The 25,513-nt window shown below is 45.4% G+C and overlaps 1 protein-coding gene across 1 annotated transcript in view; it reads left to right on the top strand.

The window, feature by feature from the left end:
- The window catches only part of LOC138952999 (uncharacterized), a 46,736-nt gene extending 27,504 nt beyond the window's left edge, over positions 1-19,232 (top strand). The window contains exons 10-14 of the mRNA XM_070324770.1: positions 1,980-2,075; positions 3,048-3,215; positions 3,582-3,669; positions 4,728-4,884; positions 11,791-19,232. Of these exons, the coding sequence (XP_070180871.1) occupies positions 1,980-2,075; positions 3,048-3,215; positions 3,582-3,669; positions 4,728-4,884; positions 11,791-12,242 (961 nt within the window). The 3' untranslated portion in view covers positions 12,243-19,232. The remainder of the gene's footprint in view (positions 1-1,979; positions 2,076-3,047; positions 3,216-3,581; positions 3,670-4,727; positions 4,885-11,790) is intronic.
- The last annotated feature ends 6,281 nt before the right edge of the window (positions 19,233-25,513 follow it).

Below are 25,513 nucleotides of genomic sequence, written 5' to 3' on the forward strand. Positions count from 1 at the left end.
GCATGCTTGTGTGCAAATGGAAATAAGTGAAACCTTAAAAGTGCACAAGTTGTGTGTTCAACAACAGAGTTTAGTTGTTTAATGTGGCGTTCTGTTTAAATTATATGTAGATTAACATAAAAGTATAGGAAATGGAGTTGATTAATAACAGATTTTCTATGCTTTGGGGCATGTTTTGATTGATTTGTTTTTAGAGAGAGCAATTGAAAGTGGGCTTGAGTTAAAACATAACATTCTAGGAGTGGTGGCGAAAGTTTGAAGCCTTTAGCCTGTGATCGATTTATAATTTTTAGGAGCCCGGCATGCAGTCTTTCTTTTCTGGAATCGTTTTTAGTTGCTTTTTTGTGTGCAAGTACACAGACAGATAAGCAAAGACGCATTAAGAAAGGCAGTGAATCATTCTGTAATGTTCAATTTTTCCACTGTCTCCCTTGATGAAAATAGAGATACAAGCGAAATAGCAATCCTGGTTTGTTAGTAATGCCATGTTAGTTATCCTTAGTTACATTTAGTTAAGTTTTGACTAAATGTTTTAACGTAGAGGGGGGAATCGAGACGAGGGTCGTGGTGTATGTGCGTGTGTGTGTGTGTGTGTGTGTCTGTGTGTGTGTGTAGAGCGATTCAGACTAAACTACTGGACCGATCTTTATGAAATTTGACATGAGAGTTCCTGGGTATGAAATCCCCGAACGTTTTTTTCATTTTTTTGATAAATGTCTTTGATGACGTCATATCCGGCTTTTCGTGAAAGTTAAGGCGGCACTGTCACGCTCTCATTTTTCAACCAAATTGGTTGAAATTTTGGTCAAGTAATATTCGACGAAGCCCGGACTTCGGTATTGCATTTCAGCTTGGTGGCTTAAAAATTAATTAATGACTTTGGTCATTAAAAATCTGAAAATTGTAAAAATAAATAAAAATTTATAAAACGATCCAAATTTACGTTCATCTTATTCTCCATCATTTTCTGATTCCAAAAACATATAAATATGTTATATTTGGATTAAAAACAAGCTCTGAAAATTAAATATATAAAAATTATTATCAAAATTAAATTGTCGAAATCAATTTAAAAACACTTTCATCTTATTCCTTGTCGGTTCCTGATTCCAAAAACATATAGATATGATATGTTTGGATTAAAAACACGCTCAGAAAGTTAAAACAAAGAGAGGTACAGAAAAGCGTGCTATCCTTCTTAGCGCAACTACTACCCCGCTCTTCTTGTCAATTTCACTGCCTTTGCCATGAGCGGTGGACTGACGATGCTACGAGTATACGGTCTTGCTGAAAAATGGCATTGCGTTCAGTTTCATTCTGTGAGTTCGACAGCTACTTGACTAAATGTTGTATTTTCGCCTTACGCGACTTGTTTTTCTTTGTGACCGTGGAACCCCTCTTTTGAGACCGCCCAAAAGCCAGAGTCTCAACATAGAGCTACATTTACACATCTTGTCAACTGAGACAATCTGAGACAAAAGCCAAAGAGTCTCAACATAGAGCTACATTTACACATCTTGTCAACTGAGACAATCTGAGACAAAAGCCAAAGAGTCTCAACATAGAGCTACATTTACACATCTTGTCAACTGAGACAATCTGAGACAAAAGCCAAAGTCTCAACATAGAGCTACATTTACACATCTTGTCAACTGAGACAATCTGAGACAAAAGCCAAAGAGTCTCAACATAGAGCTACATTTACACATCTTGTCAACTGAGACAATCTGAGAAAGCAGCTGGTCAAGAAAGTCTTAAATCGGGGGTCTTAACAGATGGTTTCCACTGTCTTTCTCTGTGGGTAAATTCATTCAGCGACATCTGCACAAGCTATTTAAAACATCTCAAAAAGAGCCAGGGTCAGGAAAAGTGTTAAATTGGGGGTCTTTACACACGGGTTCCACTGTTTTTCTTTGCTTGCTTCCTTGGCTTCTGTGCAAAGTGATTGTAAGATGAATGTTAAAATTTGTGTGTTGCAGGCAAGCAGTACTGTCGCAGCTAGTACAGGTGTACAATGCTGACATTGCTCAGGTGGCCTCTCACTCTCACCAAGCCTTGTGTCGCGCCGCGTCCAAGTAAGCACCGTCTCTTCTATTTCTGGCTTCTTAAGATCTTAACCTTTTTTATGAGCTTTTTTGTCACCTGAAAATGTTGCCTTATTTTGTGAGTTTTTGTTGTTGTGGTTGTTTTAAACGTAACTTTTTTGCAATAGCTTAATTACTTTACGCAGATTTTTTAAATCAATATATGGAGGAAAGACAGACAGTTTACCAAGAATCAAAAATAATGCCACAGGACAAGTCGGTTAGTGATGGTTTGAAGTGAAGGCACAGACATGAGAAGAAACAGACTATGACAAATGGAATTTTTAAAATGACAACATATGGGGACCTTAAATTTTTGCTGTATTGTTAAAGAAAAATGTCTGTATGATATGATAACTGAAGATATGGGGACCTTGTTAAAGGAATGAGAAAAAAATGGGGGGGGGGGGGGAATGATGTACATATCAGAAGAAAAAACATTGCCAAATGAACTAGTGAAATAGAAAATTCAAATTTTATTTCAGCTTTTGTGGTTATTGATTTGTTTATTTTTCATTCGTTTGTGTTGTTGTTTTATGTGTGGTGCTATCCTTTTAACAATGTAGCAGACCTGGGAACCCATACAATTTCGCCGTATTCTGTACGCATGATTGTCGAGAATACGATCAGTACGGTCAGTGGGAAAAAAATACGCCGAGAAAAATTTCTTAGACTACTTTTATTCACAAGCCCATCTTGAAGCCGATCCAGTATTTTGACACATGCATGATTACAGTTTTTGTCAGTAAAAATTGAAAAAAGGATTAGTTTTAAATGTACATTGTATAGGTAAACTTAATTAACGATGTGGCGGACGCGTGTGAAGCATGTTTGAATCATGGATGTTCAAATGCTGTGGGGAGTAGCTCATTTTTCTGAAAATACACCAAGTTTGTTTGAGAATACTCTAAGTGCAAAACAGGGTTTCCCAGGTCTGATGTAGAATGCTATGCTGGTGTGCAGAGTCAGCACGGCCGGCCTGCCCAGCCTCCAGGTCAGCCCCACAGAGCTACAGTCATGGCCGGTCACCAACGGACCGCGACCAAAAGTCAACTCTCACAGACACTCTGCGCGCATCTCCGTCAGTCCCGCTCTGCTGATTGAGATGCTGTGGGGCCTCAACTTTGCCATGTGAGTCCCTTTGTCTGTCTGTTTGTCTGATGTCTGTCTGTTTGTCCGTCCATCCGTCCATCCGGCTGGCTATCTGTCTGCCAGTTTGATGGTCTGTTGGTCTGTCATTCCATCTGTCTGTCACTGTCTGTCACTCTGTCTGTCTATCTGTCACTCTGTCTCTGTCTGTCACTCTGTCTGTCTGTCTGTCTGTCTTTCTGTCTTTCTCTCTGTGCCATGAAAGATGATATGCACAGAGTGGCTGATGTTTGTGAGTTAATTGAATGTTTTCCATGTGAAAGAGCAGTCGAACATAATGTTTTCATACATCCTTGACTAGTGTGAAATAATTAGAGAGTCTCATGTGTCATGTTTTTTGCGTTACAGGTACAACGGCTGTGAGAAGCAGGCCAGGGATGCTGTGAGAGACGTCCATGCCAGGGCTTGCTATGAGCTGCTGCCGGACGTACAGCTGGTAAGACATTTTCTGCTTTCTTCAACGCTGGCAGGGAGCAACCCACATTTCCCATCAATAAACCAACTCCGGAAAGAAACCTTTTGGTTTTGTATGGGTTGTGAACGAGTGAAACTACTCTTGCTTTTATTGAGGCTAACATTTGTTTACACATGTGCTCTTTGTTTGCGTGTTTCAGACAAATCCTTTGCTTAATAGTGACTTGCCTGTAATGTCATGTGGGAAAGTTTGCCTCACTAAAAGCAAGAGTATTCACTCTTTCACAACCCATACAAACCTGACAGAGTTCTTTCTGAACATTGTCTATTGGATGATAAATATAATGAAAATGAAATAAAAAAGAAAAATGAAAGGTATAACTACATGTATATCTTCCTAATGCTTTGGAAAATTATATACTGGTACTCATGGTTACCAACGTAGCCTTTAATTGTTGCTGGACTTTATTTTGTGTTTTAGACATACTATCTCTATGTACACATGATTCTGGCTGCTTGTCTGTCCATGTGGTTTCAGCTTGCTGTTATCTTGACTTTCAGTACAGTGGTACGTACCTGTGACATAACACTCTTTAACGAGAAAACAATTTTTTTTAAATGAATGAAAAGTTCTGCTTTCTTGTAGCCTTTTAGTGATAGAGCCCAAGAGTATCGATTTTTACGAATCAACTAGCGTTTGAAAGGGCAGACCATACATCCTGAGTTCTTCTTCGACTAGCCTGTATAGTGTCTCCTGTTATGGTGTGTATGACCCAGTCTTTCTTACCCAAGTCTCCCACTCATGCAGAATAATAAACCGTAAGGCTCACATCAAATCGCTCAAATCAAATCAAATTAACTTTAATATCTCAAACACGAGAAATTGCGGTAAGTGTAATTTGCTCCTGTGCAGATTACCCTTGAGTTAACCATCCCTTTCAGCTGAGTTATCATGGTGTATATTATCTCAAACATGAGAAAATATGCGTTAATGCAGAAAGTGCATTTTGTTCCTAAGACTACTCTTGAGTTAATCATCCCTTTCAGCAGTTATCATGGTGTACTGTTTCTGATTTCCAGGTGACAGAAGCCATCCTGAACTGCGACTGTCTGACCCAGGGTGGTATGGGTGACGCTGGACCCATGGGTATCTCCTTGGCAACCGCCGCCGCTACTCCTAACCCCATCCTGGCCAAAACCATCACCAATGCTTCCTTCAAAACCAAGAAACTGCCAGGTACCCTTGTGAGATTGTTGCAAAATGTTGTGGAAGGGTTTTGGACAGTGCTGTGCTTAGTTGGTTACTGCATTGAAATAAGAAGAAATAACTTCAGATTAGACAATTTTATTAATTTTGTGTGTGTAAGCATTAAATGTTGCTCTTGGTGTGTGTGTGTGTGTGTGTGTGTGTGTGTGTGTGTGTGTGTGTGTGTGTGTGTGTGTGTGTGTGTGCGCGCTCACGCATGAGTGCATGCATGCCTGCGTGTGTGTCTGTTTGTGTTTATGAGATTGTCTGTGTCGGTGTGCCTGTGTGTCTGTGTTTGTCATAGAGGTAGGGTAGAGAGGGATGGGGTAGGGTGAGGGTAGAGGGGTAGATATGTGTGTATATAAGTGAGTGTGCCTGTCTGTCTGGCTGTCTCTTGGTGAATCTTTTCTGCATTAAAAATATACATGCATGCATCTCTTTACACCCTAATTAAATTACATATTCTTACTCAACTCACATAGATAGCAATAACTTCGTTTGGTTGCTAAGACATTGAAGCACTCTTACATGGTAACATGGGGAGATAACTCTAAAACAAAAACCATATGCCATATAAGGCATGGTCCGTGGTGGTTATCTCCCCTACCGGTGCCCTGCGCATGCGCAGGACGTATACCGGTGATACTCATTCCTTTTTCTTCAACGCACGGAGCAAGACGTGCTGTTGTACTCTGGCTTTGATTTAAAGCTATTGGTCTTCACGGCGGTGACTGACCATCAAATCTTGGTAACGCTGTTGTTATCTCATCTCTACTTCAAGTATTGGGTGAGAGCTTTCATTTTTATTATCGAGACGCGTTTGACTTAACTTTTGGAGCGTGTTGCAACTTGTGTTTTGGTTCAATTTTGTCATACAAAATGGCGGACAAACCTTAAGATAAGGAGAGAGAGAAAACTCGGAGTTCGACCAGACAGGCTTGCTCTCCCAGTTCTCAGTCAGTCAATGCGACCAAATCTAAAGTTAAGGTGGCTACTACCACTGCGTCTCGTACTCAGATAATTTCACCAAGCGATAACGTTTCTGTTTATGTTTTCAACCCGGCGAATGATGAATTGTTTTCGGTTTCGATTGACAAACCTACCTCGTCTGTTTCGGCTTCTTCCAAGAAGGTTCAAGCGCCTAGCGCTGATTTAGCTTTGACTAAAGCCGATTTGCTGACGATCTTATCGTCTTTTAAGACAGAGGTGCATGTTTTGATCTCGTCGGAAAGGCAAATAGCCTCGACGCGTGCTGCTCTGCCTCTTCCTTCGGGGGTTGGAAATGTTAAATCGCTTGCGCGGGTTCATTCCGAACCGACTGCGACGGTCACGTCCGCTGGCGTGGTCGCAGGTCCAACGACGGAGTTGGAAGTGTCAGACTCTTCTTTTGACAAGTTTTTGTCTGGGTCTCGGACACCAGCACCTTCGGGTGTTCTTGGCGAAGCACGCAAACCTTTGACGTCGGTTTCCGTTTCGGCGGAAGTGCACACCGACCGTAAGGTTCTTTCCACAAACCAACCTGGCTCCGTTTCGGTCCTGGGCATGGGGTGTGAAGGGCATGTGTCTGCTGGTTCCGCTCTCTCCGTTTCGGTCGGGGCGGTTTCCGGTAGACAGACTACGGGTTTTCCGGTTCCAATTTATTGGGGCTGGTTGATGCTCATGCTATACAGTCCTCTGCTGGTTCCGCTTCCTCCGTTTCGGTCGGGGCGGTTTCCGGTGGTAGGAGGGGTTTGCCTTCTGCTGGTAGCACTTCGCTGTCGGCAGGAGGCATTCATCAGCCTGTGGCTTCCGGTTCCGCTTTTGCGGCTTCCGCTGGCGTTTCTCAGGCTACATCCGCTTCCTTTCCCAGCCTTACAGCTGGCATTCCGGTTTCCGGAAAATTTTTCACAACCACTTCCGGTTTCGGCTCAAGTTGCCTCATCGGATTTCGGTTCTGCTGGACATCCTTCAGATGATCGTTATGATGCTTCTGTTGGGGATGAGCAGGATATGGAAGAAGAAGCGTCAGATGCAGATGAGGAAGCTCCTCGCCGACTTCCGGCGAAGCTACATCATTTGTTGGCTTTGGCAGCGGAGGTTACTGCACACTACTTCTCGGAAGGGGTGTCTGCGGCAACCACTTCAGCTGCTCCTCCTCCATCAGCTTTTGCTGATTTCGCTTCTTCTCAGGAACGGGCTGAGAACTTCAAGTTTTTAGAGTCACCTGCTGTGGCTTATCAGCTTGCGAAAGTTTATCAGAGCGATGTTCCTCTTCCGCTGTTATCGGCTCATGGGGACACTCCTGCAGAGGCTCAGCCCTGGCTTGCTGCTCCTGGTCGTGTGGATCATCATTCTGCGACCACCAACCGGAAGCTTCGTCTCGCTAGCACTGGCAGACCTTTGATTTCTTCCTTTGCCTTGCCATCAGGCAAGATGGCTTCGGCGGCTGTCGCTTCCGGTAGCAGGATGGTTTTGCCTTCCGCCGTTAACACTTTGGTGTTGGCAGTTGGCAATCATCAGTCTTTGGCTTCCGGTTCCGCTTTTGCGGCTTCCTCTGCCTTTCCACGGGCTGCATCCGCTTCCTCTCCCAGCTTTGTGGCTGGCACAAGGCAAGGTGGATGGTACATCCGTTCGCGGAGTTCTGGCTTCCGGAAATTTGTTTTCCCCAACCTTTTCCGGTTTCGGCAGATGTTGCCTTGCCGGGATTGGTTTCCGGTTCTCATCCTTTCAACGATCGTTGGGATACTACTGAACAGGAAGCTGCCATCATTTTGGCACTAGCAGCAGAGGTTAGTACGCACTGTTTCCCTGAGGGGTTAGCAGTAGCATAGTCATCTGGCGTTACTTCACCATCAGCTTTGGCTGATTTTGCTCCTTATCAGGAACAATCTGCGAACTTTAAGTTTTTAGAGTCTTCTTTGGTGGTTTTTCAACTTATGAAAGTTTTCTCAAACGATCTTTTGCCCCACCTCTGCCTTTGCCGGCATCATATGGCAGGCTCCTGCTTCAGGTTTGCTGTGACTTGCGTCACATTCAGCTGGTTTGAACCTTATTTCAGGAAATTTTCGAACTTTAAGTTCTTAGATCCTCCCTCGGGGGCATTTGAAATTTTGGAAGTTTTACCAAATGATTCTCCTTTGTCACAACTTCCTTTGTGGACAACGAGGCGGTGTCGCTTTCGCTTGCGTCACCCGCGCAAGTAACGCATCACGCGCTGAGCGCTATCCGTAGGCCTCGGTTACACCAAGCCTAAGAACTTTGTTGGTTCTTTTCTTCTTACAACGGAACCGCTCCCGGTTGCACCGGACTTGACGATCATACATCTTAATGTTTATAGCAAGGAGAAACTGTCTGTTTGTAAGAACAATTATCTCCTGGCTGTAGAAGATTGTGGCCGCGCTTCTTTCTATTATCGTCTTTGATCAAGACTTTGATTCGTTCTTTCCCTTGTGCGGTTACGTACTCACGGGATTCCTTTGTATTCTGTCGGGACACATATATAAAGGATTTAGCTTTGCTGTTCACCTGGGAAAAGGCCTCAGCCGACAGTATTGTTTTGTCGGTGAGACTTAAATCTCTTCCTTGCTCGAGGGTTCTTTCGAATCCTCTTCTTTGCATGCGGACTATTCTCTAACAAAGAGAAGCTCACAGCAAAGAAAGGCCCTCGGCCTGTCTTATCAAAGAAAAGCGCTAAGCTGGCCTTTCTCAGCTTGGCTTTTATCTTCCCGGCATGGCGCTTTGCCAAATACCCACCATTTTATCCCCTCGGGGCGTCTTAGCGGTCGGGTTCAGTGGACAAACAATAGCACGTTTTCATTCATACTATTGACAGTTATGTCAACTGGAGTCTTAGTGCTTGGCTTCTTCTTTCTGCCTTTGTGTTTTACCACAGCGGCTGGAGGGGGATTAGGACTACCACTTTATTGAGGTCCTTTCTTGGGTCACTTACAAAGATCGTGCCGATGTTTACTTCCACCTTTGGATACACAAAATAGATCGTAAGTGGCTACATTTTATTTCGATTCTAAGCAATCAAACAAAGACCTGGATCATGTTAGTGTTTTTCTCGTCTGGTTCACAGACACAACCAATCATTGGATTCTCACACCTTTGCTCAGGCAAGGCGTTCCCCCTGATTCTATCTCCACCAGCGAAGCAGTTCTTCTGTCTCTTGTGGAATTCTTTCCCCTTGTCAGGCGAGAACATGTGTTGTTTCAATCAGACAACACCACAGTGGCCTTTTTTCTCAATAAGCAAGGGGGGGCATCTCGCTCCTTATCGTTGCCACATCGAGCATGCGAGATTTTGATGTGGTGTTACCACCACGAGATCTTATTAGCAGTGAAGTACCTTTCAGAGAGGCTCTATGACTTGGCAGACTCCCTAAGTCAGTCGGACAAGTATGTCCACACGGATTGGACTCTATCTCACTACGCGCTTCTACTCCTTCTGGTGAATTTGGAGAAGCCGCTGATAGAAGTTTTTTGGCCTCTCGGTACTATCACCTTCTGCTAAATGTTCGTCTCCCCGTTCCCGGATAATACTCTCGATTTTACTTTGAGCGGCCTGTCGGTCGCACATTATGGGCCCATTCTTCTTGGTTGCCAGCCCTTAAGGCTCTTAAGGCTGGCAAGAGGGCGCCGTTTTTTACACTCGAGCCACACGGGTGTCTACTGTACGGGAATCATTGAGACGCTCAGGGGCTTCTGCCTCAACTCTGGATTTGGTCTAGAGATCCCATAAGGGTTCAGCGTCTTAGTTTTCATGTCACATTGACTGGCTTGGAACAAATGGCGTAATATTAACGGAAAGAACTCCACTTCTCTCCGTTCATTGCAGGTGGCGAACCACCTATTCCGGCTTTCCAAATTTTCTCCCACGTCTCTGTTTTAAGACGTTACGCAATATCAGTTGCACTGAAACAGCTAGGTCGCAAAATTTTTTCACTTGGGCTCTTTATAGCCAGCGTGACTAAGGGAGCCTCCCTTTGGTTGGCTGAAAACAAATCTCCAGTCCCGACTTGGGATTTGCTCCTAGTTTTGGAGCTTTTGAGATCGGATTGTTTAATCCTTGACAAAATTAGCCTTACTAATCTAAACACGGGAAGCGGTCATACTTACTCTAGTAGCTTCCGAGAGAAGTGGGAGTAGGGACATTTTCTATCTGGTTTCGCTTGAGAAAGACTGATCTATAGCGCTTAGGTTTAATTCAAATTTCTGGCAAATAATCAGAAACCTGAGGAACCAGCTCCGATAATACAATTCAATCCACTTTGCAATATTTTGGCTCTGTTAGAGCCATATTAGCCTATTGAACATTTCGAGTTTTAAATATATTTCTAACTCGCACTGATCCGTTTAGATCATCAGAAGAACAAAGGCTTTTGTTTATTTCCATCAACTCTTGTAGAGGCAATGACTTAGTGGAGTCAACCTTAGCTAGATGGTCTGCCACATTGATTAGGCATGCCTACAGTGGTGGCAAGAAAAAGGGGGGGGGGGGCAGTCAGTCCTCCCTCTTCAGGCAGCACAGACTCAAGAAGTCAGAGTGTGGGCCTCTTCTTTACCTGTTCTCAATTCTGAGAGACTTACATAAGTCATAAATGTAGCTCATTGAACGTGCAAGAACGTAGTCATGAGTTCCTATCTGCGGGATATTTTAAGTACCCGCTATTATAGTACACATCTTACATAATTATGACGAGCTTACCTGAGTAAGTGAAGTCTAATTGTGGTTTTATCGACCACAATGTAGAGAGGAAAGGGATTACGTGAGATAGAACGCGGGAATATGTCACTGTTTAACGACGTGTAAATGGTGCAGAAAAAAGAGAAAGAGAGAGGAAAGGGATAGGGAGGGAAAACGGTTATCAGTATAACTCTGAAGACAACTTAGGGCGAGGCACGTAATCCCTTTCCTCTCTACATTGTGGTCGATAAAACCACAATTAGACTTCACTTACTCAGGTAAGCTCGTCATAATTATGTAATTTTATCTCCCACAATTCCGAGAGGAATGGGTCACGTGACGCGCCGACTGACGCCTAACATTTCCATGTGTTAGCTTCGACGAATAAAATTCATACGCGAAACAACAAGTTCCCGGTTCAAAAAACCAACAAACACCGAAAACTCCAACAATCAAAATAGTCAATACACTTCAACTAACCTACAACTAAAACTTGTACAGAGAAAGGTTAGAGGAAAATGAAAGCAAAGCAAGAGAGACAGTGCACCAACACGTCTTCACAGGACGGAAACCATTCGTTCAGTGACGTATTCCCGCGTTCTATCTCACGTGACCCATTCCTCTCGGAATTGTGGGAGATAAAATTCTAGACATCAGAAGATGCCTTTTAATATGTTTACCTACGGGACGTATCTGGTACCCGGCAGTTCAGTACTTTCGGTCTGCCAGCTATTGTAGCTGCAGGCCAGATACTTGCAAGATGTTAACTGTGAGTAAATTTACCCACCACCTATATTAGCAATCTGCTATCTATGTGAGTTGAGTAAGAATATGTAATTTAATATAAAATTTCAAGAATAAATTTTGATTTAATTAATATACTTACCAACTCACATATCGAATTCCCTCCCAGCCTGCCCCGCAAATTGTATGAAGGGGTATATGTTTCAGAACGGAATGAGTATCACCGGTATACATCCTGCGCATGCGCAGGGCACCGGTAGGGGAGATAACCACCACGGACCATGCCTTATATGGCATATGGTTTTTGTTTTAGAGTTATCTCCCCATGTTACCATGTAAGAGTGCTTCAATGTCTTAGCAACCAAACGAAGTTATTGCTATCTATGTGAGTTGGTAAGTATATTAATTAAATCAAAATTTATTCTTGAAATTTTATAGTTCCCTACTCCCTTCACTCACCACTAAACCTTTCCCCCTGTCATCCAGACGACATCCCAGTAGCAGAGGTGGACTCCCCCCAGGCGATGTCCAAGCTGTCGCCCATCGAGGAGGAACACAAGGGTCTGGCCAAGCACATGCAGCGTCTCTCCAAGGGTCGTAATAAGAAGGAGGACAAGGAGAAAGAGAAAGAGAAACGCGGCAGAGACGCTCGCAGAGGCTCCGACACCAGCTCCAGTAAGTCGCTGGTTCTCAACGGGGAAAGTCTGGACTCTGTCAACGTCAGCATTGTGAAGAAACAGAGCAGGGACACCGTGGATTCTGTCGAGCTCCTCCACTTAGGGAGGATGAGGTACAGCGATGACCACCCTGTTACTAACGGCAACAACAGCGCCCACAAGGCCGGGGAGAGGGGAGGGGGGGAGGGGGAGGTTCGCAGTCGGCCGAACTCGTTTCACGGTGCTGTTGTCAACCCGGAATCTTTCAGCACAGACCTTTGAAAGGCAGCACTTTTCTATTTTTAATGATTGTTTTTTTCTATCCGTCATTGTCCAGTTGAACGTCTGGCGTTTCCTCATCCTCTTCAGATGCATATGAGTCGTTTTTCTAAAATTGTCGCTCTCAAGTCAGATGTAGATTCTTATATATATATTTGAATACATATTGTTATTGTGATCAATTAAAACTAGAATTTGTTATATACATTTGAGGTGCGTGTAAGTGTTGTACTGTATAGATGGTTACAATGGACTGTGGAAATAGAAGCACAGCCTTTCCACTATTGTATTCTTTCCTAACATTAAATTGTTTGCAAAAGTCCCGGTTTTCAGTTTGGTTCATTGCATGCATTCCCTTTCTGTGCAATTGATAGGGTAAATCTTTCATTCATTTGCATATCATTTGCATGTACCTGAATGAAAAGGAGATTTGAAAGGAACTATTCTGTACAGCTGCAATATGGTGATAAATGACATGGATACATTGTTGTACAAAGCACATCATTGTGTGATAGAAAAAATTAAAGTGTGGGTGTATGAGCGCAAGAAAAATTTTTTTGTGGCAGCTTGCCTGTACGTGGTGTAGATGAAATATGAAATGTTGCTGGTAACTGTGTAGATTAGTTAAAGTCCATTGCGGGAAAGCATGTCTGATATATAGCTAGCTGGCATATCTGTTTGTATTTTCAAGTCATTCTGTAAGGCAAAAAAAAAAAAAAGGTGTGGTTAAGGTAACATAGCCCCAAAAAATAGGGTAGGAAGGTAGGCAATCCTTTTTTTTTTCACTTTTTTTTTTAATGAGTACAAATTAAACCTACTTGACAGGGAAATAAGTGTGCGACTCGAGCGCTTTCGCTTTCATTGCGTTTTCTGCACTCGGTTTTTTTTGGGTTTTTTTGTGGTTTTTTTTGGACAAATGTGATAAAAAGTTATAGGGTCGGCCCCTAAAAATAGGGTAGGTCGGGTTACTGTAACCACACCTATTTTTTTGTTAGGCCTAAGTGCTCTAAATCAGTGTGCAGAATCACATTGCACAAAGGTACAAAGTTTGTTTGGTCTTCTAGGTAGATGGGTAATATGTAGGACATGTATGAAAGGACAACCGGCACGGTTGGCCTAGTGGTAAGGCGTCCGCCCCGTGATCGGGAGGTCGTGGGTTCGAACCCCGGCCGGGTCATACCTAAGACTTTAAAATTGGCAATCTAGTGGCTGCTCCGCCTGGCGTCTGGCATTATGGGGTAAGTGCTAGGACTGGTTGGTCCGGTGTCAGAATAATGTGACTGGGTGAGACATGAAGCCTGTGCTGCGACTTCTGTCTTGTGTGTGGCGCACGTTAAATGTCAAAGCAGCACCGCCCTGATATGGCCCTTCGTGGTCGGCTGGGCGTTAAGCAAACAAACAAACGAACAAACAAACAAATGAAAGGACACGATGTCAAGGGATCAGCCAATCCTCTTAAACACGCAGTTCAAAACACATGAAATAGCCAATTGTTCGATATCCAGTTTAGAAAAACTTCTCATCTTCAGAGAGCTCCTCAGGGACAGGCCTCAGTAACGTAAAGCTTTTTCATTTCTATCCGGGCACAGTCCCATCCTTGAGTGTCAAGTATCAACCTCGGTATTGTCGGCAAATCTTAATCTTACTATGGCTTAAATACACTGCTTCAGTTCTTTGCAAGCTATAGCGCATATAACTGTGAAGTCAGCTAGACTGTTCCGTATATGAACCTGGCAGTCCTTATATTCTGTGCATTTGATTAACATGAAATTGTTTACCACTAATCCTCAGAATTATTAAATTTTGCTGTAGTGCCTCAGGGCTCCCCAGGTGCGTCTCTGTGTCCTGTACGCACTAGAAGTAAAAAAACAAAACAAAAAAAACCCAGTCATACTAGAAATTCATGGAGGGGGTCGAGTAAGGCACTTAACACGAAAAGAGCGGACCCGGAAAGCACAAATCACGAATAGAGCGGGTCCCGGGACGCACTATAAATTTCCTGTATCATGCGTACCATCGGTACTGTTTTCAGGAAATGCTCTGCCAGTTCTGTACCGATGCAACTTTACGTAGACTAAATCTAACCGATATGACCATGCTTGTTTTGTAAAGGGCTAACTGAATTTCCAAAAGGAGGCATTACGTTGAAATGAACACCCCAAAGATCATGTTTCAGCAAGGAATGTGCCTTCCAAAAGCAAAAATATGAACCTTCCGGTCATTGGACCCGCTTCAGTTCCACTTTGGAGGTCCAAGGACCCCGTACACATTAAAGTTAGGGGTCTGGGATCTTCTATAGGCGGACGGTCAGTGGGGAGCCCTGTACTGTATTCGGATGTGTGTATGTGGTAGATAATAATATTTTTTGCTTTGAATTTGTGACACCGTGTATCTCCCAAGTCGGAACATGTAGTGCAGTTGCCACAATTACCACCTTGATTACTTACACAATGCAGAGTTATCTAACTCTTCAATTCTATTTTTCTATTCAGCACGTTCAAGTTTATACCACATTTCTTGACAAAGTGGATCCCTAGCTATGTCAAAGCTCATTTTCAGCTTGTCAATATATTTTCAGTCAGTTTCACACCAGCACCAAGTTGCATCACTGGAGACTGACTTTGTTACAAAACCGTGTAAAATTGTTTTTTTGGGCAACTGAAAGTGCAAAAAACCTTGCTATACCATTCAAAGGAATGAAATGGGTATTATGTTTATTATAACATTAACATTTGTTTGCTTGTAAAATGTGCTGATCTTTCTTTCTTTATTTGGTGTTTAACGTCGTTTTCAACCACGAAGGTTATATCGCGACGGGTCATTGGTCATTAACAGTGAGGGCATGGGGGTGGGAGTTGAGAGTCATGTTATTGTGCTTTTGAAGATCTGTACGCAGTGAAGTTTCTTAATTTGGCTTAATCGACCAAAGATTAATTGTGGCATTTGCACTTGCTCGCTTCACACTCTTTTTCATTAAATGTTCTTAATATTCCCACTGAAGAGGCTGTTTCAAGAACCTGTGTATAATAAAGACCCTGTCGCTCAAACCAAAGTTTGTACTTCTTTATATGTTGGCTTTTGAAACAAGCTCTTTCTGATTTTGCATAATTTTGAACTCGGGCCTGGCTGAATACTTGCTTGTCAGATTTCTGTTGAACATATGATCGGAATTGATACAAAGTTAGTAAACCATTTGTTAAAGTGAGGTTAGGAGTAGTATATATGTACACTTGGAAAAACATGAATAGTTATATAGATAAACAGATTTGTAAATCAATCAATCAATCAATCAATCAATCAAGTAAGCATGCAGTAAAGAAAGAGAAAGATCGAAAGAACAGAACAACAAACGTTATGGAAAATGAGAATACAATTATCATCATCAAGACCAAAAGGCCTGCAATTTATTTATTTTTCTTTCTGTTTGAAAAACAAAAGTTTTAACCCTAACCCTAAGTTTTAAATTTGATCAGATAATTTAGATATAAAAGTAGCTGTCGGAAACAAAATGGCCTGTGCGCCTTTTTTTCGTACACACAGTTATTTTTCAATTGACACTTTTGATTCAGCAGAAATTGACAGCAAGCCTTCTTTCAGGCAGAAGTGGTACCATAATGCTGAACCGATTATAATATGAATTATGACTGCGTGTCAATCATTGTACATAAATGTATAGAATTATTTCTACATAGATTGTATGGCCTCGCTGTGTAACTTAATGTATAGCAAGGATGTGTATTTGCCAGTGTGTGAGTGGGTTCGGCTGACGTATTTTTGTACATGTAGATGATGATTTGCAAATGAAAACTCGCCAGGTCTGTGGTATGAACTTTGATTCATTATACTGTTTGTATACATATTGTCTTGTTCAATGTTTTTTCTGCTTTTTTTTAAAGTTCTGAGTGTATTGGTGTATTATTGAACCAATTATAAGACTCCCAACAGTTGTTTTTCCTCTTTTTTTGTTACCATACCCAATACATGTACCACACCATTCCTTTTTGAAACATGCACCTTTTTGCTTAGATCCTTAGCTGTAAGATCTCTGTAGAATCTTCGATTTGAATTCTATGTGCATCCCTGAAGGATGTCCTGTAGTTCAGTGGAGGCTGGGAATGACTTTTGTCAGTGCATGATTATACAAGTCTCTAGCAGCAATGACAAACTGATCCAACTCTTTTATTTAGATCAGAAATGTATCTGTATCCTATTTACACTTGTAGCCCAGATCAACATACCCTTTCACTACAAAGTACAATTCTTTGGTGCAGTGTTCTCTGGGCAAAAGTTAACGAGTCATGCAGTTATGCTAAATCAAATGGAGCAGCTAGGAAGGAGTTTATGGAACAACTGAACAAGGAACAACCCAGATGTAGGGATTGCCTTTGCTACACCAGTGAATACCTGTCATTCTATAAGTAGGGAAGTTTTATCTGGCGTCAGTATTCAGAGGAACAATGAATCTTCTTTCAAATTGATAAAAAAAACTTCATCGATGTAAATTTGGCAAAGCCAAAGATGAAGAACTTTTTTCCCAGTTGGGAAAAGGTGATACCAGGGAATATGCCTTTAATCTTCGGAAAATTGCCGAAAACTTGTATGGACAGTAATTTTTTTGTCAAATTTGTCAAATAAAATTAAGCCCAATCATTTTAATTACATGTACACTATAATGAGGACAATTTAATTGTTTATCAGACTGATTATAAGATTGATTCTTTCTGTTGCACATTTTTTTCATTTTGTTTTTAGTTTTCCTGCCAGTACATTCATATCTCTGTTTTTGTAAGTCTTTCCAAAAGTGCCACATCTTCTGCAAGAGGGGGAGGGGGTGGGGAAGGGGGAGTTGATGGGTGAGGTGGGGGCAGAGGGGGGAGGAAGGTAGAGTCATCTATCAGATGAGTTTCGTTTTGCTTCAGTTGCATGGTCATTGATATCATTCCATATCTTGATAATACTGTATCTTGAAAATCCATACATATATGATTGCTTGTGTGTTTGAAACTGGGCGTTAGTTGTACAACAGAGTGAAAGAAAAGTTACACATTTCATGCAATTTCAATTTGTAATTATCAATCTATGAATTATGGTTTACAGAGCATATGAGAATGCTTGCATGTGAGATTTGACCACCCTTCTTGTTTTTCATTTGTTTTCCAAAGAGTGTTTAATGCTAGCGCATCAATATAATACACAGTAAGACTAATTTTTCTCCCGTCCTGTTTTTTGAAACCTACGCTGTAAGCATTCTCACCTTCATATATCTTAGCAATACAGGGTCACAAGGTAGCAATTAACAGCATTACCTCGGTTCTCTCTATCACCACTCCTCCCATTTTGTCAAACATGTGACATAGATCAAAGTGAAGTTGGCAAAGAGCTTTAATGGATGCATTCGGGAAATAACTCTGTCAGAGTTGTGAAGGGCTGTGGCAGAGTTGTCGCCACCTCAAGCTGAGGCACGCCAACATGATTGCAGAATCTCTAATTTGCATATTTTTTGGCGAGAAAAATGAACGCATTGTATCGAGCGGGCACTGCATACATGGCTGAGTCTGCTTGTGATGTTGCAGCCTTCTGTCAAAACATGCACATTGGATGTCAGTATTCACTGTGTTGCCACAATCACTTGTTTTATTTGCCCTGAGAGCTATTGCGTATTTGCCTCAGTATCCAGGGGCACAACTCTTCTGTATAGCCCATGAAAAAACCTGACAGTTATTTCCCAACCTCGTCTAATTCGATAGAACAAACATATTTTCATAATTTTGTTTACCTTCATTTGTGCGATTACTTGATGCCATTCTCTTTTTTTGTGCAATTCTAGATCTGTTGCTGGTTTTTACAGTGGGAAAGGATCTTAACCGTAAAAAATAATGTGAAACTAAAAATGGAAATGTGTAAGTGTGCGTGCCAGATAGTCTGCCACACATGCATGAAAAACAATCAGTATTAATAATGCATAGAAAGTGACTTCAACAAGGGTACAGAAGTGGCTTGATTCAGATGCTTTTTATTTAGAGAATAGGTTCAAATTTGCCCATTGATAAGGAAAACCCAGAAGGGCGCTAACTAGATCCTGAAAAGATTAATTTTTCTTATTTATTTTTGACAGGATTGTATTCTTACATAGTCATAAAAAGAAGAGAAGTAGTGTAATGCTTGAACAGACAGGTGAACATGTCAATAAAGACCACCCTAAGGGACCAACCATAAATGGTCGTGATGTGAAGATGAATTATAGAAGAACAATTCGTTGGGGATCCTTTGAGGTGCTCATAAGGGGCACTGGGTGGTCATTGGAAAGGCATGGTTGCAAGGGCAGGTAAAAATGGACTCTATTAGACTACAAATATTGCAGCAGCAGACTAGAATATGTTTCATGTATCTTAGCACTGCATCCAATGTAAGATAGTGTCTGCTGTATTGCAAGTCGTTCGTGTTGAGAAAAGGGCATTTGATCTGAACATCTGCATCTGGTGATCAATGAAATTGTTTTTGTTTTTACACCTTTTTCTATTTTAGTGATCAATTTCTTTTTCTTTTCTTTTCTTCTTTTTACCAGTGGTTTCTTCTTTTTCTGTTTTTTAACAATTATCAACCAACACACTGGTTTTCTGTTTTATAACAATTATCAACCAACACACTGGTTTTCTGTTTTATAACAATTATCAACCAACACACTGGTTTTCTGTTTTATAACAATTATCAACCAACACACTGGTTTTCTGTAAGTGTAATGCTGTTTTGTCTGTCAGATGTTTAACAACTTATTTCACACCCATTTCAGTTTGTAAACATGCGTGCACTAACTTTGGTTTGCTTTGGATTTTGTCTTCATGAATACTAAAGTGATATGTATAGAGTTGAAATGAAAATGTACTATTGTTGAAATATCTAAATGAGTCATGCAGTAAGAAATAAAATACAGATAATTATTCTTTGTGTGAGACTAAAGAAAGTGGGTAATAAAAACTTAGTAAAATGATGTAATGAGATGGAGTTTTGGTAATTACTTTTTTCCACTTTGCTTGGTGTGTGTGTGTGTGTGTGTGTGTTAACTTCCATGATGAACTATCTGTGTGTGTGTGTGTGTGTGTGTGGACAATTTTTAATACAGGTACATTTTGTGAGATTGGGTGTGTATTACACTGTGTCTGTGTCTACGTTCTAGTGTGTGTTTGTCTCTCTTTGTCTCTGTGCGTGTGTATGTATGTGTCTATATTTGTGTCCTTGTGTATTAGTGCGTGTTCGGGCTTCAGTACATGTATTTGTGAGGACTTCTGTGTATGAATTCTGTGTATAATACTCGGTGTGTGAGAGTACATGCAGATGTCAGCAACTTTCAGCATTTATACCCAGGGAAAGCCATGGGTGGAAGAACGATGCGCATCATAAACTTAATATTTATACCGCTGTGTTGTTTGGCTCAGAAGATTTGATTGAAGATCATGCATTCGTTTGAATCATGCAAATATGTCAATATAACACTTACCTCGACAGTACTATTCTTGCACATTATCTATTATAGGCCGAAAAAATTGGACAAAACGCTGCGTGGGTACAATTATCTCCCATAACCATGCGCCACCGTGGATCCCAAGCACTGTCTGAGTGCTTCCCCCTTACAGGATGTAGGTGGCGCGTCCTCTTTCTTTTTTCGCGCGTGACAGTAGGCTGTGTTTCTGCTGCGCTCCCGGATTATTTTGGATTCTAGAGTCTTCTTTTCTGTGTGGAGTACCACCTGTTGGATTTTTGTGTGTTATTCCACTTCTGGCTTGAGGCTACGTTGTTTTTCTTCCAACTTGTGCCTCCGTTGTTGTGTGGCGGACTCGGCGTGCCTACCGTCCTACTTCGTGGTGACCGGTCGTCTGCTTCTCGTTTCGCCTCATTCACTTGAGTATTGACCTAATTTTCTTTGAATTTTGTTAATTCTCGATTTTTTAAGGGTACGTACAGGGCGAGGTAGGATGTCTCGTCTTGTTTTGGGCTCTGGTTCTACGGAACCAGAGTCTGCCGGGGGCAACCCTTCTCCGGGCGCACAGCGTCATGTTTTGCGCACGGACAGGGGGACCTTTCGGCGCTCCGACTCTCCCTCCCCAAACGCTTTGCGTTTGCGGCGAGGGAGGGCGGAGAAAGCCTGTTTGAGCAAGCTCAATGCGAGCTTGCTCAAACAGGCTGGGCTTGAACCTGGGACTTCGGGCGGGGCTGCGCCGTCGAAGGTTCGGGGAAGGTCGAGGGGAAAGAAAAAGCTTCTTTCTCCTTCTCCTTCCGTGGAACACGCTTCCCCCCCTTCGACGCCGTTGTCCGGCCCTCAGTCTCAGGCTTCAGCTTCTCCCGGTTTCAAGCCTGGGGGGAAGGTTTCCTTTTCCTCCCTGGCTCGAATCCGGGGGCGGGTCGATTCCCAACCCTCTTTGGGGGTTGGTGAATCTGATCTAGGGGCTACGGGAGAGACTCAGGTTTCGACTTCTTTCTTTTCCGGTGCCTCTCCTGTGCCCTCCTCGGTTTCCACCGCTGTGGAAACCAGGAGGGACACGGGTCCTCCTCTGAACTCCCTCGCTGGGTCGTCTACTGCTGTTTCGACAGTAGTCTCGGACTCATGGGGGGGGAGATCGGAGGAGATGACGGGGTCTATGAATTCCCTCCCCGCTGGGGTTGGGATGCGAATTGACCCCGTTCAGGGCGGTCCTGTGGGGGCAGGGGTTTCAGGCTTCGTGCCTACGACCACTGCTACTACGGTTCCCTCTGACGTCCGTGTGACTGGTGGCTGTCCCTCTATGAAACGCTCCGGCCGACTAGTTACTGGACGTGGAGGTGTTCGACAGAACGTGGTACTTCTGTCGAATGGTCAGGGCGACGGGAACATTGTTTCTGTTGCTCAGACCGACACCTCCGACCGGACCGTCTTGACCCCACGCCATTCCTTAGCGTCTGGTGTTCGGGTGACGGATGGTCCGGACCAAGGGTCCGGAACGGTCCAGGCTTACGGGTCGGGATCGAACCGGACCCACGGGTCCCGACTGGACTTGACCTCCGGGTTTGGTCCGGACGGGACCCATGGTACGGGACCGTACCGGACCTTAGGGTCCGGTGCGGGACAGTACCTCTGGCCCTTGCCGGACCCCCGGACCTACGGGTCCGGATGGTACGGTACGGGACCAGTGGTCCGGTCGGGACCGGACCACCCGACCACCTCTGTTGGTCCGGGTGGTCTGGCACCGAACCGGAACACACCGGACCACCGGACCTACGGGTCCGGATGGTACGGTACGGGACCAGTGGTCCGGTCGGGACCGGACCACCCGACCACCTCTGTTGGTCCGGGTGGTCTGGCACCGAACCGGAACACACCGGACCACCGGACCTACGGGTCCGGGTGGTACGGTGTTTCCACGTCCGGACCGAACCACCCGAACACTTTTGTGCCGAACGGGACCGGACCGGACCACCGGACCGGACCGGATCACCGGAACACCGGACCACCCGACCGGACCGGATCGGCACCCCCGACCGGACCGGACCATTTCTTTTCTGATCAGACCCGATGGGTCCCTGTTCAGTCTATAAATGGCGGGGGTTCGTTGGCTGGACTGACCCAACAGTCGCAGGGTTTTTGTTGTTCTCTCCCTTCGGCTGCTGGAGACGTTTCGTCTTTGGGGCAGGGGTCTTCGCGGCCTCTTGCTTCAGTGGGCGTTTCGTCACAGCCTACTTCATCACTTTCGGCTCCTCCCCCTCAAGCTTCCTACACTCCTGCTGTTGAGGAGTTGTCGGGAAGTGAAGAGGAGAGTGAGTCAGAGGACGATGGGGAGGAGGATCAGGGTCGCCCTGAGGTTAACACTGATTCTCTACCCTTGCCGGTTTCTGATGGAACTTCCGAAGCTATGCTTCGTACTTTCCAACAGTACATGACAGACATCACGCGGCGTCTTGACGCCACGGATGCCTCTCTTAAGCGTCTGTCGTCTAGTGTTCCCAACCCTTCGGTTGACACACAGGACGTGGAGTCTGAGGACGAGAGGCAGGAGGCTCTCCCTCGCACAGCTAGAAGGACGTTTGAACAGTTTCAGGACGTCCTTCCCTCCGACGCCCTCTCGTCCTTGGAGTCCGCTTCGGCCCGGGCGCGGGAGGCACACGCCGCGTCTGCTGGCGGCTCGTTTTATGAACGATCCGGCCGCCAGCAATTCGCGTTCCACCCTAGTCTTAGTGCCACGGTGGAAGCGGCAGCACATCGCCTGAGGAGTACAGATTCACGTGCGAACGCGACCTATGTTCCTCGGGAGGACGCGGATTCAGTGCCGTGCTTTCCTTCGGGAGGCGCACCTCCACTGTTTCCTCGTGTCCAATCTGTTTCGTCCCTCCCTTTTCCCTTTGACTCTCGAACTCTCCCTTTCCAGACTTCGAGTGTTCAGGGTGGGGCTGACGGTGATGTGTTCGTTGGGGAGGTGCCTTCGGTCAAGAAGGTGGAACTGAGCTCTGCTTCGTTCCACAATCTTGAGGCCACCGTTTCTTCCATTGTCGAGGCCCAATCACAGGCCTTGACATGGATGAGCACGCTGTCCACACTGTTGGACCCTCCCGATCGGGCAGAGTCCGATTCCACTCGGGTCCTTGACACGGTTCGAGTGGATCGGGCTTTGCATGCCGTGCGTTCGTGCGTGACGACTGCGGCAGAATTGGCCATTGGAACACGGGTCCACTTGTTGGCCCTGTTCCGTGATCATTTTCTGGCTACTTCTTTAGTGCCTCCGGATATGAGGAAGAGTCTGAGGAACACGTTTCCTCAGCCTTCTTCCCTCTTTCATCCGGGCACTGTCCGTTCTGTGGTGGAGTCCACACGCCAGAGGAACACTGATTCTCTGATGGTTGGCCTCGCTGCTTCGGCGACGTCGGCGGGGAGTAAGAGAAGTGCTACAGTCACCTCCAGCTCCCAGCCTCAGAAGAAGAAGAAGAAGAAGCCAGTTTCACTGCCTCCTTCTTCCTCCTCTCAGGCGCCTGTCGCGTTCCCCCCTGCGGCCCCGGCTTCTCGTGCTCCCAAGCGCAAGAAGAAGGGTGCTCAGACAGGTAAGGGTAAGCAGCACCACCAGGGGGGTGGTCGCAAGCCTGCGCCTGCCCGCCAGCAGAATTTTCAGTGAGTCCCGGCCCTACGTTGACGCCCCCTCAAGTTGCCCCTCTTTCGTCCGTCGGTTCCCTTTTTCGGGCCCGCGACATGTGGGGCAGACTGGTCTCCAACCAGTTTATTTTGAGGGTGGTGGGGTCGGGGTTTTCTCTACCGCTGTCGTCACAACCTCCATTGTCCGCTCTACCTTTGACGTTCCCCCCTCCTCGAGACCCTGCCAGATGGCAGGCTCTTCAAGACGAGGTGAACTCGTTGGTCGAGAAGAAGGCTGTCTACCCCCTTTCTCAGCCTTCTCCGGGGTTCTACTCCCGCCTGTTCACCGTCCCCAAAAAGGACGGCAGGTTCAGGCCGGTGTTGGACCTCTCCACCTTGAACTTGTACCTTCGCAGGTGCAAGTTCAAGATGGAAACCCCTTCGTCGGTCCGGTTGGCCATCCGGCCAAACGATTGGGCCACGTCTGTGGACCTCCAGGATGCTTACTTCCACATCCTGGTGGCCCCGGGGTACCGACATCTGCTCCGGTTTGTTTGGGAGGGCACAGTGTTCGAGTTTCGGGCCCTCCCATTCGGCCTGTCCTTGGCCCCGCTGATTTTTACAAAGGTGGTCAAGGAGCTGGCGGCGTTGGTCAGAGCTCAGGGTGTGCGTTTGCGTCAATATTTGGACGATTGGCTCACCCTGGCCCAGTCTCGCGATCAATGCCTCCAACACACCCGGCAGGTCCTGGACCGGACCCATGCCTTGGGGTTCCAGATACAGTGGCACAAGTCGGACCTCGTGCCAGCCCAGCAGTTTTGCTACTTGGGGATGGCGTTCGACACAGTGCTTTACACTGTGTCTCCCTCCCCGGACAGAATCCTCTCCCTGAGGCGAAAGATCCTCTCCATTCAGGCTTGCCGCGCTGTTCCTCACAGACGGCTGGCGGAACTGTTGGGTTCCATGGAGTCTGTCGCTCTGCTGCTGCCCCTTGCAAGGCTACACAAACGTCCCCTGCAACGGGCAGTAGCAGATCGGACTTCCAGGCCTCTCGATTACACCGAGTTGGTCCAGATCGGGCCTTGGTTTCACGAGGCTGTAGTCCAATGGCTGGACCCGATCTGGCTCAACTCTGCGGTGCCTATCCAACCGAGACGGCCGTCTCTCTTCCTGTACACCGACGCTTCTACGCGGGGTTGGGGGGCCCACCTGGACCTGCACGAGGCCCAGGGGGTCTGGACCCAGGAGGAGTCCCTCCTACACATCAACTTTCTAGAGTTGGAGGCGGTTCGTCGGGCTCTGCTGGAGTTTCGCCTCCTGATTCGGGATCAGGATGTGTTGGTCCACGGGGACAACACCACATGCCTAGCTTACCTTCGCCACCAGGGGGGCACCAATTCTCGGTCCCTCTCCCTGTTGGCGGAGGAGATTCTGCTCTGGTGCCAGACCAATCAGGTCCGGATGTCAGTCCAATTCGTTCCGGGGAAACTGAACGCCCTGGCCGACATTCTCAGTCGGGGCGATCAGGTTCTCCCCACAGAATGGACCATCGCTCACAACGTTCTACGGCGTCTGTGGGCAAGGTGGGACCGTCCTCTGATCGATCTGTTCGCAACTCGATTCAGCGCTCGGCTTCCCAGGTACGTCAGCCCCTTTCGAGACACGAATGCGTTCCACGTGGACGCATTCACTCTCTCGTGGAGGCTCCTCGATGCTTACGCCTATCCCCCGACATCTCTGATTCCGAGGGTACTGGCAAAGTATCTGCAGGAACGGCCAAGACTGATTTTGGTCGCGCCTTACTGGCCAACAGCTCCGTGGTTTCCAGATCTTCGCGGTCTCACCCACGTAGACCCTCTACCTCTGAATCTGGACGGGGGAAGTCTGCTCCAGCCTCGATCAGGCCTCCCTCATCCACGTCCAGAGAGTCTGTGCTTGACCGCATGGCTCTTGTGCGCTCCAAACTGCTTGCACTAGGATTGCACAAGAGTTCAGTAGAGTTTTCCTTGAACGCTAAGAGGCGATCAACTAATCAGCTCTACGACTTACGCTGGAGAGCTTGGGCCTCCTTCGCCTTGTCCAAGGGGATAAAGCCGCTTTATCCCTCAACACAGGACTTGGCCAACTTCCTGGTGGAAGTGTATCAAAAGAAGAGTCTTTCTTCTAAGACTCTTCTTGGATACAA

This window comes from Littorina saxatilis, linkage group LG2, assembly GCF_037325665.1.
Source record: "Littorina saxatilis isolate snail1 linkage group LG2, US_GU_Lsax_2.0, whole genome shotgun sequence".
Classification (NCBI taxonomy): domain Eukaryota; kingdom Metazoa; phylum Mollusca; class Gastropoda; order Littorinimorpha; family Littorinidae; genus Littorina; species Littorina saxatilis.